The 13,833-nt window shown below is 38.0% G+C and overlaps 1 protein-coding gene across 1 annotated transcript in view; it reads left to right on the top strand.

Moving 5' to 3' along the window:
• The window catches only part of LOC129358785 (cytoplasmic dynein 2 heavy chain 1), a 91,893-nt gene extending 82,007 nt beyond the window's left edge, over positions 1–9,886 (top strand). Inside the window, 5 exon segments of the mRNA XM_055027926.1 lie at positions 3,969–4,058; positions 6,582–6,691; positions 6,772–6,853; positions 8,653–8,769; positions 9,537–9,886. Coding sequence (XP_054883901.1) covers positions 3,969–4,058; positions 6,582–6,691; positions 6,772–6,853; positions 8,653–8,769; positions 9,537–9,698 — 561 coding nt within the window. The 3' untranslated portion in view covers positions 9,699–9,886.
• Positions 9,887–13,833: the final 3,947 nt, after the last annotated feature.

Genomic DNA, 13,833 nt, shown 5'->3' with positions numbered 1-13,833 from the left:
CAATTTTTGTTTGCACCATTGCTAATGTTTGAAATCATATAATTTATGCCACAATAAGTGTCACTGTTTTGTCTGGCCTTATGTAGCATAATGTATGGTACCTCTTTGTCATTATCAAAATAGTCAGGAAATGGTTATGAAAACGTAATTGTGAGTAATATCGATGTTAATCACTCTTGTTAATGGAGAAATAATTGAGTAGGAGTGAAAAGATCTTCCACGGGATCTGTACCCACACTGCTGCGTGTCTGCCTATCATTTCAAGAAGCAAGAAGACACAATGTCGTAGGGGATTGATTGGTTGATTGATTGATTAATCGGTTGGAAATTAAAACTCTGGCATTGCTTTACTACACATTTGCTTCTATGCTGTTCATCATGATTTCTCCAGTGTCTGTTTAATGAAAAGAAACTGTGTGTCAAACATGCAGTACACAGAGATGCTATCTGTGTTTTTGCTTTGAATCCCAACCCAGCTGGCCACATAGTCTCTGTAAACACTGTCACACTGTGGAGCTGCAACGACAAGCTACCATTTTAGAAGCCAGCTGGTACACAGCTGTGACTTCTTGCTAGGTAAATTTGAGGTGTGAAGTAGTGATAGGTCGACTTCAACTCCCCCCTTGCACCTTGATCTTTTCACACAACACATGGAGCCAGCATAAGTGCGTCTTTATGTCACAGTGCTTTTTGAAAGGGGCTTACTTTAGCACACAATTTGACCAGACTGTCCCAGATTTTTTTGGACGTGTCCTCATGCTGCAGTCATTTTTGATCACGGCTTTCACAAGCCAAGATGTACCTCACATGTGCCTCACTGCAACAGAATTGACTCAAAGGCTTCTCAAACATTGCAGCAATGATATAAAAATAGTGTTACACACTTGCTTTTTAATGTAGATACTCAATTTGACTTGCTGGATATATGAGGACATTGCTTGGTGTTCCACAAAATTTCTGTTTCCATTTTCTCATGTACAAACCTACAGAACAGCTGTTTTTCAAAATGTCAGCATGCATGGCAAGACCAGAACCAACTTCATAACAGCTTTTGCGTTAAAACATTTCCAAATGGAAGTTAACTATTTATTTACTGTTTATATTCTGGTGGCTGGACAGATTGCAGTGGATAAAGAACAGTTTGTTAACATCAGGTATTTCTCAGGTAGTAAGTTTGTATAGCTAAGCTGCACATTTATGAGCACTGATGGTTAAAGTAGCATTACCCTGTTTGCTGGCTAAGCCTGTTTTGTGATATCTACATCGATCAGTCACATTTTGACAACACTTATCCTAACAGTTTTTGAGAAAATGAAAGCAGTGGTCTTAAACGCTCCTCCCCAAGGACCAGCATCCTCAAATTTTAGCCTTGTTTCTGCTTCAGCAGACCTCACTCTAATTTTTTAGAACTTTGTAGAGATTTGATGCATAGTTAAGACATATTTTTGATTCATCAGGTATGTAGGACTAAGCTCTCATCTAAAAGTTTGAGACCCCTGTACTAATCTGCTCATATGTACAAGTCTTCAGCCAGAGCACAACGAGTCACCAGAAGGTCAAGTGCCCAAAATTCTAATGAGATTTGTGTCAAACTCTACTTAAACTGAAAACCCACAAAAGTTCAAAAGTCTCCCGCCGATGTTCCTATTACAAGACACTATTGGGTAATTTTAAGTGTTTTGTTTTATTAATCAGAAGGGGTATGCATTTTTCCATGGCAAATAAAAAACTCATGACTGATTTGTGTACATGTACATGTCACTGTATCAAACACATAGTGAGAGGTGTCAAAAAAAGGGTTTCTAAAGCTTCAGAGGAACAGCAGTGACTTTCATCTTTGATTATGCTTTTCTGAATTGCCAGGCCCGGGCATTTTAGATGAAAACTACATTTATTTGCTGCCAGTTTTTTTTTTTTTTTTATCAAACATCTGATGACTTTTGTAGCCACATTTGGCAATGCATTAGACATCACTGTTGTAAGCCAATGTTCCTCCAGCAGTACAAAGAGGACACACAGTGACACAGTGAAATGAAGTCACCCAATGCAAATAATTGTTTTATAGCTATGCTGACTTTGGTGCCTCTGCATGGCTTGTTTTTCTCAGAACCGTTTAAGTTAAGGTTACTGATAAAACCAAACAAAATGAGTTTGTTTGGTTTTTATGACATTCTGAGCTAAAAGACATGAAGCAGTACTTTCTCAACTAATACTTCAAAAATGCCTAGTTACATCAAATATGTATCTAGTTATCAGATGGTGGTTGCCACTGCGTCAGAAAGCCTGTTTGTAAATGAACTGTGGAGACTTTTCAGAAAACATTATGATGCATAACTGTCAGATCACCGGCTTCAACCAGGCGTCACTGATTGGGCCATTTTCTACTAGGGGAAGAGGATCAGAATGAGCGGGAGAGGTGATTTATCTATTTGGAAAATGGACCGTTTGGGGTTGTAATAATGTAAAAGTATGGTATGAATAGCTGTGAGAGATCAGCTCCACTGCCCCTCTGCTCAGCTGTGCAGTAAAACATAATTAGTTGCTTGGAAAGTGGCCAAGATACCCATCAGAGGAGAGTGGTAAGCAGTACTGCAAAACAGAAATAAATATCTGCACTGCCTTTAGTTAGGGTAAAGATCATTAATATGAAGATGTGATTCTGGTCAGACATTTCTTTATTAGAAGTTAAGCAGTATTTAGCATCTTTGAGCTTTTCAGTACCAGCTGTAATTACAAGAATATCAATATTTTCTGGGCAAACTTAGGTTCTTGAATAAGTTAAAAAATTATTCATCAAATTATCAAACAATTTAGTTTGTACCACCCTTTTTTTGGTTATTGTTGTTTTTTGGCATGGTTCTCCTTTCAAAATGATGAATGACTGTAGAACATTTTTAAATCCCTTGCTGTACCTTAAACATGACACAGACTAAATGTTAGCTTCTACTTTCAAAGTGTCATCTTAATTAGTTTATGATATTGATCCTTGGATTATTCCAAATTCACAATCTTTAGTCTCATAATTGTTTTATATATTTGTATAAGTGTCAGGCATTTCTTTGCTTTTCTTAGTTTACAGTAAGTACTGCAGGATGCTTTAGCTGTTTGAGACATAAATGTTGTTTCTCATTTAGTTTAAATAGATGGAAATGGAATCAAGTCACTAACTCTTTAATTAAAAATGTGAACATTGTAGAATATTTTAGTCTGTAGAACAGTTTAATCGTTTTCTATATCAGAGAAGAAAGGTCTCAAATCTCAAACTGTTTTTTTTTTTTATTATTTTCTTAATCTGTGTTCATTTAGAATATTTTAGTTTAGTATTTTAGCTTCTGAAGAAGAGATATCTGAATACCTCCCATACTTATTAAAGATACCCTTTAATTTCGTGCAGCTTGGAACCTACAAATGAGATGCCAACTTTTATACCGTCAGCAGTAAACAGTTAGCTAACCTGGTACTCACAGTGCTTCCAAACCAACTTGTCTGACACTGTCACTGTTTCTTTTTGTGATGAGTACCCACAATGCTGCTACACTAATGTAAAAGTAGCTGCGGCTTCTTCAATGGTTTTTGCAAATGAGTGGTCTCAACCAGTGTAATAAGAAGTAACATTAACTCAAGGACTGCTTGCTTATCAACCAACATGACAACAGTTACATCTGTCTGTGCCTTTACACTGCTTTTCAAGTCACACATTGAAAGGAAATTATTGAGTTATTATCTAATAATGTCATAATCATGATGCAGCAACATTTTAAACTCTGCTTTAGCAGTATGATTAAAATATATTATATTTTAATAGAATGTCTCATGCATTATGTATACACATCATGAACTTGATATGACTTGAGTTGATGATTAATTGAGGTGCATTATTATTATGTTTTTAATGTGGGGAGATTTCTGCATTATATCATCTAAGGTCTAATTTTCTGTCTTTCTCTATGTGTTCACCAATGCGCCAGTGTCCTATAACATGGCAGAATAAGTGGGAAGGACCAGAGGAGCCCATGCAGTACCTCAGAGCTGTTGTAACTCGAGCTCTCGCCACACAGGTAGGGCGACAGTGTGCATACATGGAATGAATGCTCTCTTAGAAACTGCAAGCTTTTTATAAAGCATTTAAAGTTTCTTACATCACATGCTTTTGTATTTTATTTTTCATTCATCCAAAAATGCTGTGGATGAGGGTTTTAAAGTCTGATTTATAGATGTGCTTATTAATTAGTACACCGGAGAAATTATTTCACAGTTTTCTACATTATCTGAAAGCAGAATGCTGTAGGAAGTCTCACTCTTAGGTCAGCGACGGAAAATAAGGGTTCTCCTCTCAGCTGTGTCTGACTGCACGCCTACCTCAATATGCTCCAACAGACTACTACACACACAGACACTCAGGCGTCTGAAAACAATTCATTTCTGTGTGGATGCATTTCATTATTGGAGCGCATCGCAAAGCATTGTGCTCGTTCCTGTTTGCAGGCCTGCTTGTCCTTCTCTGTGCATATGTCTTCCTGACGCTTCTCTTTTTTTAATCCTTTATTCTAGCCTCACTGTCTACCTGAACTCTATCTGTCTTCATGTGTGTCTGTCTGGAGGCTGCAGTGTCCTTCACTGTCTCTTTCAGCTCATCAGTGCTGAGTGATAACTGCGTTAGCAGCTTTTCTGTATTCTCCCAGCTAATCAAGGCAGAGCCTTCCAGAGCTGCTAAAGAACCAATAGCCAGCAGCAGAGTGTCCCCAGACATAGGAGTCAACCTTGGCAATAAGCAAGCTCAGATGTTTTAACTCCACCCCAAGTAACCTGTGTATAATTTTATTTTAAAGAAAAAAGAAAAGGATTCTCTGTATAACTGCGTAAATGCCATGTTTTTAAAATGTCCCAAGTATCAATAATTTTTTTTCAGAAGAAAAAAATTAGCACACACTGCCAAGCTTTAGCACATATTCCTTGAAGTTAGAGCTGTACCAATAAGAGAATTTGTGACAAAAACCTACTGTCTGTTTTTTTTTATAGAGCCCTGATCTACTAATCTTTAATTTAGACAAATCACAACTTTGATGTGATATTTTCAATCTTCCTTTGATCTTCTCCCTGTTGTTGCAGAATCTCTCTAGAAATTACAGGTCTACACATTTCTAGCAATTTTTGTGCTGAGTCTGATTTGCTCAGTATGCTTAAAATTGTAAACAGAGGGGCACACATACACAGATATTTGCTGGTGCTGAATGTAAGAAAACTTGAGTTTGTGCATCTTTGTAATTCTGTAAGTTGAAGGTGAGGGAGATCTGCTTCTGAAATATCTTCAACAAGCAAAGAGCGTCCACTCTGATATATTGCTTTGCACTGTTTTCGGGGAAAATGTAAGGTGGAGAAGTTATTGTAAGAAGCGTACCACACTGAATAGGTCATTCTCACAGCCCTGATTCGAACACAGTGTCTATACGCTCGCTGTTCTTCATGTTGGATTTTTTTATGCCTGATTTAAACTCCATGATGAAGCCAATGCAGTTGCTTAAACACAATCGTTTAAAGGAAGAGAGAGTAGACATTGATTCTTAAATCTTTCTGCTTTTGTTGTCCATGCATGAATGAAAAGATGCTTTGCTCTAAGAATAAAAGATGCGCTCAAGTGACTTCACTTCTGAAGTTTTGCAGTATTTTCCCCAAAACATGAATGTAACTAAAAAAAGATGCAAAAAAGCAGGACAATGTTCTACCCGATGAGTTGTCCTGGGGACAAAACTAAATGGTTTTCGCAGTGACACAGAAGGAAGCTGCTTATCTAATCGAAGCAGATGCTGATCTGATGCCCTAGATCACCATCATGGATGAAGCTCATTGGCCTCTTATCTCTGGCTCTTATCTCTGGCTATGCAAATATTCACAACATACTGGTTATTTCTCTTTTTCCTTCAATCCCTTTCTCTCCATTTATGTATTTTTTTGTACAAACAATTTCTACTCTGCCTGTCTGTAGCTCCCTGAGTGCTATGCTTACTGGGTCCTGCCGTAGCGATGCAAATTGAAATGCCTACCTATTTTCTTTCTTTCTGGGGATGACTGTCACATGACATTGATTGCTAAAAATAAAAAAAATGATTATTTTGATTAAAAGCAGGTTAATATTTCTAGTTGTGCATTATATTCTCATTAGTGGGTTATTGTGTTTGTGATAACACAATAACCTTTAGCTTGTTGTGTGGTGATACAAAATTCAAGGAAAGTTGGAGTAGTTTATTAATCATACATTTTTATTAAACATTCAATTTTATTAATTTAAATTTCTGATGTACTGTCTGACTCAGACATGGATTGTCAGGTTGCAGATTAGCTCATTTTTAACATTTTTATGGCCAAATAATACCGTTAAACTTGTTCAGTGGTATTTTTTTTTTTGAGTCAAGCAATTTCATTGGTATAAGTATATTATAAATATTCTCATCTTAAAATCACCTGTAATTTTTTTTCTGACTTGAACAAAATTGTTGTAATGCTGGAATTATATATTATCTGAGTCTGTTTATTTTTCAAAAGATTTCTAGATCTGTGTGCCTCTTGGTATATCTTTTACACAGAGTTGGGTGGAACGTGCGACCAGACAGGCTCTCCTCTCTGACATCCTTGATCTGTCAGAGCTCTTCCACCCTGATACCTTCCTGAACGCCCTCAGACAAGAAACGGCCAGGTGGGAATGAAAGTTTGTGTGTTTATGAGAGCCAATCACAATTTAAAGCATTACTTTTTTTTTTTTTTTTTTTTTTCCAGATCCGCTGGCTGTTCCATGGATAGTTTGGTGTTTGTCTCTTCCTGGAGGAGTCCAATTGCTCAGGCCAAGCTACAAGTCAAGGTAGAGTTTATATAGCAGCTGGCAGCCAATTTAAATGACTTTATTTAAGAAGGTCATGCTCAGTTGCTTTTACACATTATGTAAATTGCACATGAGTATTGATTCTAAGGAATCAGTAAAACTGTGACTCAGATACATCAGCAATGACCAAAAGTAATAATTTATTTTCTCCTTCTATCCTATGCAGATTTTTCACTTGTTTCTGGAGGTTGAATTCTTCAAACTAACAGCAAAACTTAAAAACTCCTCACAGTTTGATTTGATCATCTATGATTTATGTGGCCACTTGGGGGCTTTGGCAGAGTACAAACAACACGACAGTGATGTTAAAGAAAGTAACACACCTGGTTATAACGCAACAGGACACTGAAATTTCTCCCCACTAAATACTTCACAGGATTTACATGCCACATAATCTTCTCCCTTACAATTTTCTGATGCCAATCCTAATTTTCAATAAACATTTCAGGGAGAGAATTGGAGAAGGAAACAGAACCATCAGTTCTGGAGAAGGATTGTCTAATTAAAACGGTTTGAGGGTTAGGGTTAAACCTACCTGTAATCTGATTGGATTGGGAAAATTGTGATTGACTTGAATAGGAGACGATTTGTACTTGCAGGTTAAAACTCACACACAAAGGAGGGAACTTGAGCAAAGTTTTACATATATTGTTTTTTAATTTATCTACGTGGAAAGACCTTAGAGGAAACTGTAACTTGTGAGATAATTTGACAATTCTTCTCAACGGATTCACAAAGATAAAATTCGTCGGCCTTTTTATTTTACAACGCTAGAAAAACCAATTCAGAACTACACCTCCACATTTGCAAGGACAAAATATTTATGACTGCCGTTTGTCCCCACACAGGTATCAGGCTGCAGGTCTGAGGGAGAGCTGAACTTTGATGTTTAAGTGTAACTATGTGCTGTGCATTAAATTACCCTGCAGATAATGTGTGCCAACAGTAGAACCTACTATTGGGTCACAGAAAACTGGTGTTTGGTAGAATGATGGATAATTACAAAATAACTGAACAAAAGACAATAAGCAGGAATTTCAAAGACTGAAGCAGAAACTGAAAAGAAAATAGAATCAGATGGTTTTCTGCACAATAATTCAGAGACAGACATGTGTGGTGTCTTTGAAAGCTGTCTTGACTGATTTAGAAATTTGACAGGCAGGAATATTTAAGATTAAAAAAGGGTGTGACAGAGGTTGATGTAATTTCATTGTCTTTTATCCTCTAAAGTAAGGTTTCATTTCTAGTCATGCCAATAGAACTTGGCATGACTTAAGATGCACTTTGTTAAACTCCACAAAGAAAGAGAGGAAGGGTGGAGTCTGCAGCTGCAGGGAGGGAAAGGACATAAACATCACACAAAAAGAGAGAGAGGATAATTGTTGAGCTTTCTTACGCACAGATAAATGCATCCACACAATGATCTCTCCTCTGTCTCTCCCTCACTCCCTGGTTTTCTTTTCTTTTTCTTCCTCCGATTATAGTGATTTAGAGTTTTAGTCGTCTGTGCTTGTCAGATTTGGTGCCAAGGTTTCTTTTGTCTGGCCTTCTGTGGAAAATCCCTGAGTCACTCAAACAGTGTCTCTCATGTAATCTGTTTGCGACTTCTTTATCAAGAACCTCGCTGTTCGTCACCCTTTCATAGTTCATATTGGCTCCATGGGGCCATTTTAATGCATGAGCCCCAACTACGCTGCTCTCATTGCTCTTCTCTTTGACAGTGTTTCTCCTCTTCATCATCACAGTCAGATTCGTTTTATTTCCCGTTGGATGTGTAGGTCGGTGGCCTCCAGTTGGAGGGGTGTCGTTTCGACGGGATCCACTTAAGTGAGAACCAACACGATTCTCCCAGCGTCTCAGCTGTCCCAGTATGCTACATGGCCTGGGCCCCACAGGTACACTGGCTCGGTGTTGTCAAACTTTCTGACGTTTACAAACCTGGCAAGGTTTTCTGTGACTTGGCTGGACTTTGATATCAATTCACTTCACCTTTGTTTGACATTCTAACTTGTAAAAAAAGAATCGCTCACATTGAGTACATTTCAGAGGCAATTTTTTTTTTTTTAATCTAAATGTAGTAGTCAAAGTGATTTGCTTTAAAAAGACTAAACACACATTTAAGAGTTCATTTTAACGTTACCGCTGAGGTGCACCCTTTATTTGAACAATCTCCTCTTTCCACAATTCCGTCAGCAGTTTTATAGGTCAAGCGAAAACCTTGTTAATTCACTGGCTTTGCCTGTGCAAATTGAGTGGACTTGCATTCTGTGTCTACCTCATTTTCATCAGGATCAGTGTGGAAACAGGAGAGGAAGGCGGTTATAGTCTACTTTAATCTGAGACGTTTAAATGCCATTACAGATATCGCCACTAATTACTTTTCAACACAATAAATCTACCAGCTAATGCATAATTTCACAGATTAAATCATTTTTAAAATAGCTCTACAATCGAAGCTATTTTGCATGGTGACGTCCCGTGATTTCAGCTTTAAAAGTCACACGTGAATCCCTTCGACCACGTTTAAAAATCACATGTGGGACACACAAATTAAAGTCGCTTAAGTCACAGAAAAAGCACAAGTAGTCAACCTGCGAGAGGCAGGGCTTGCACATGCAGTATATATTCGTATAGATGTTGCACTTTTTATCTTTTATTCCAGATCTCTGCAACTGACTCCACTGATTCAGAGGAGAGCATCTGGCTGCCGCTGTACACCAGCGCAGAGAGAGTGAAGGTGGTCACTCACATCTCCTTGCCCTGTGGACCAAACCCCAACCAGTGGATACAGACCGGAGCTGCTCTTTTTCTCAAACAACAGTGAAAGGGTGTCATCGTCATAACGAGGTCAAGCACAGAAAGATAGAGGAAAAAAAAAAAAAAAAACGTCTTCAGTCTCCAGTTCTGGTTCTCATTTTGTTTAGAGCCACAAGAAGTAACCCGACTTGGAAGACAAAACCTTTAACTTCTCTGGTTGGCATCTTAATACAATAAAAGCATTGTGATTGTTCAGTTCTTATGTCACAGATGAATTTATATGCATTTGCTTAACTTCTGTTGGTTTGATGAAGGAATGAAGGAATTCTTATTTATTCACCAGAAACTCTTTGGTTATGTCATATTCCAAAGAAAGGCTTCGGTTCTGAATGTTTGCTTCAAAATGTTTTGTTACGTTTATTGTTAATTTATAGACCCTATTTATCGAAAAATAAACCCATAACAAAAATTCATGTGTTATGTATTTAACTGAGTTTTGTCATGGTTTAGGTTCTGCAAAATGAGAATTGGTACGTTTATTAGCCCTTGGATAATTTTCAGTGTATTTCAGAGAGCAGCTCATCCTCTGTTTCTCAGTGTCAGTGGGCTGAATTTTTCCACAGTAAACAATACAGATCACCAGGAAAAGCCAGCAGATTGTGATCCTCTCTCAAATACACACACACACAAGTCAGTCCCTAACCTTTGTGTGATTGGTTGTGAGTCGAGGTTGAATGGAGTCAGTGAAGCTGTGATGAACGTCCACAGAGCAACACGGGAGAGTGTGAGGTGGATGTGTGTGTGTGTTTCTGTGTGTCCAAATCCAACCAAGAGCTCTAAATTTGATTGATGGATTAATTAGGTCTTCTTCTTTCTCTGTTGGCCAATGTTTCAATCGTGTTAATGCAGTTGTACAAATGTTTGTTGATATGTCAGCCCATATGTTTGTGCTCGTGTTTGTCCGGGACCGTGTGTGTTTGTGCGGGGACAGAGAGAGGAGCTGAAACCCGGGAGGAGTGGGGTTTTGTGTGCGCACTGCAGTGTGACAAAATGGGAGCGGAATGGAACAGCGGGTTTAAAAAAGTGAGAGGATTGGATTTCTGTGAAACGAGGCCCTCTGGGTCAGATGGGGGAAAAGAGACATGGGGATGGAGGCAGAGGGAAACAAAATAGATCATGTAGGCAACAGGAAAAAGTAATAAAAGGCCATAACAGCTGAGTGAAACAGGAAGGTAAGGGTGGCACAGTTGACATAATTTAAGAGAAAAAGAGCAGCTAAAGGGACAGATAGGTAGGACTAGTGGTGAGTGATTTGTATTAAAATTAAGGAAGGGAGCATCAAAGACAAAAAGTAAAACTGTCATTACTTTATGTGTCAGGAAGTCCAGCTTTAATCTCTTTGTTCAAACATACTTGTGCATATTTACCACATTATGCTTGAATAAGTGTTGGTCAGGCTAAGTTTGCTTTCACATCACTGATATTTGCTACATTGTAACTATGAAACGAGACATCAATAATCTATTCAAGGTCAGATCTTCTGATTTTTTAAAAATAATAATTTGTGGATAGATGAGGGTTGGCTTGAGACCTCAGAATATTAAAGCCCCTCAATATTTATGTTTTTGGGCAAGTCTGTGCTATTCAGTGGCATTTAGCATGTGACCTCTTCTGGTACATGTATCAAAAGTGTGTGTCTGTGTTTCTACAAATACAGGTATAATATCTAACATTATTGTTGAATAATTTAACCCAGAATATTTTTTCTTTGGACTTCTCATACTGTCATTTGTCCCAGATCATCAGTGCCGCGACGCCCTGGTAGTGAGCAGCGTCAGCGTCTGTCTGTCAGTCGTAAGCTGAAGTTACAGTGTTTGCACACTATAACATATTTACCTGCTTGAAAGTTTAATAAAATCTAATGTTTTAAAGAGACAGAAGATCTAGAGTCTGTTATCACCTCAACAACTTGTTCAAATTGTTGTTGACGAGGTTTTGAAACAAAAGCGACTTGTGAATAAGAGCGCGGACCGAACTACGAGTCTGAATCACTTCTAGATGTTTGATATTTCACCTGCGTCATTTATTTGTCTTCTAAAAGCTTTTCAGAAATTCAGAAACTACTTAAAACAGCAGCTGCTGTTTTAAGGTTTGTTTCTTATTCTCTGAGGACTAATCCTGCAAGCAGAGGTGGAAAATTGACATTAAGCAAACAGAAAATAATTTACCAAGGTGATGTGTTCAGAGGGTTTGTCCTTAAAACAAATGAGAGATGCATATTTAAAGAAAAACAAAGAACTACTGCGAAGTGGTTTTTAGTTTTAGTGGTCAGCACCTGCTTTAGTGAGTCAGTTTGATTTTGTTTGTAAGCCACAGAAGCGTCTTAGGACGAAATTCAAATGCAGCACCCACCAGCTGACGAAATTATAATTTACATCTGCAAATTGGCAAAATTGGTCTTAAATCAGTCTTACATAGACAACAAGACGCATACCCATTACAATCATTTCTCACTTTGCCTCTATTTTTGATTGATCTCTTTTCTTTGAGACTCTTTCTTCATTCTTCTTGAACTTCCCCTCTTCGTTCTGCTCTGACGTTTCGCCATTCTCACTGTGTTTGGGGCTGTAAACACCGAGACAATACGCTGCTTATGTTTGCATTGGATGTCAGACATAAACATTTTCTTTCTCGTGTGCATATCTGATATACACATCTTTCAAACCACAAAAGTGACTAAATACAAAAAATAAAATAAAAATAACTTAGAACTTTTCATTCGTTTGCCTTCAGTGCAGATCTATTCTGCTGTTATTGGGGTCGGATTAATTCACCGCATCACATTTATTATTTATTCCTCAATAAAATATCCACGCCTTGGTATCTTAGCCTGTGGCAGACAACACTTTAGTATGTGTTTAGTATGTAAATGTAATATGGCAAATGTAAAAACTTCAATGCAGGAACCCTTAAGGTAGGCAAAAATTCAACTTTTTCCTGGTTCTCAAAGAAGATACACACTTGAACTGATACAAAAACATCTGATCGAAATACTAATTAAATTAGTAACCAATCACTGCAGACATTTTTAAGCATGTTTACCCATAAATCTATCAGAAGCATGGAATTGTTTCTTAGCATCTGAGCTAAATAAATGACAGCTTGTTCTTTTTTTAATATTTTGGTTTCTCTTTCAGCCTGTAAACCAACTTATCACTTGTCCTTCACCGGGTTTGACAGATTGTGTACTCAGATTTGACAGCTACATTGCTTTCGTGCTGGTAAACCCTCAAAGTAAAACACACAGAAAGGCATATTGACAGACAGACAGTCAGTGACTACAAACCTAAACGCAGTTGAAAAAAGATTGTTCACACCCAGGTTTGCTCCTGTTAAAAGTCACGTTGTTTGTTTCAGACCCTGGCGTGAGAGAAAAACTTCATCATTCTGTCTCACATGGCACATGCAGTGGTGTCCTGACTGGAAAGTTAATAAACCGGCATGGGACGCGCGTGCAGCCAGAGATATGGCGCCGGTCTCAGCGTTGGTGACCTGAGGTGTCCACACAGAGGCCACAGGACACTAAAAGACAAACCTGCCACAGCCTGGTCGCCCTGCTGCCCTCTGGCAAGGCATGCACAAGTATCTGCTGCTGTACCGGCAGGCTGCAGAGCGGCCTCTTCCCTCAGGCTGTGAGGCTTCAGAGTTCATATCTGGACTAAAGCGCAATAATAGTTTTATTTCGTCTAACTTCATAACTCATTCATTCGTACATACAAAACCCATCGTGGTAAGTTTCAGCGAATAATCTCTGGATGAATAACTTTAATAGAATTGAATCTTGACTCATGAATTCTTAACCGTTACTTCCTGAATTATGGCATTACTTTAATGGCTTTTTTCCATTCCGTAGAAGAGAGCACAGATTATGCTTAAAACACTAAAAGCCCCTTCTCTAAAAATTTGCTCCTTGTCAGGTATAAAAATAAAATGTTGTAGGACTTTCTTTCATACATAAAGGATCTCATTGTGTCAAATAAATGCATTTCTGTGACCAAAGAAAGCGTTCAGTTTTTTTTTTTTTTTTTTTTTCTGATAACTTTGTGCAGACGTTAGATGGTTCAACATGTAGCATTCGAATTGCACATAGAGAAGAAGAAATGTCAAATAGACATCTGGAAGAGATGGAGCTAAACATTCGA

This window comes from Poeciliopsis prolifica, unplaced genomic scaffold, assembly GCF_027474105.1.
Source record: "Poeciliopsis prolifica strain line A6 unplaced genomic scaffold, Auburn_PproV2 SCAFFOLD004, whole genome shotgun sequence".
NCBI classification, from domain to species: Eukaryota; Metazoa; Chordata; class Actinopteri; order Cyprinodontiformes; family Poeciliidae; genus Poeciliopsis; species Poeciliopsis prolifica.
This window is presented reverse-complemented; position numbering and strand designations above follow the sequence as displayed.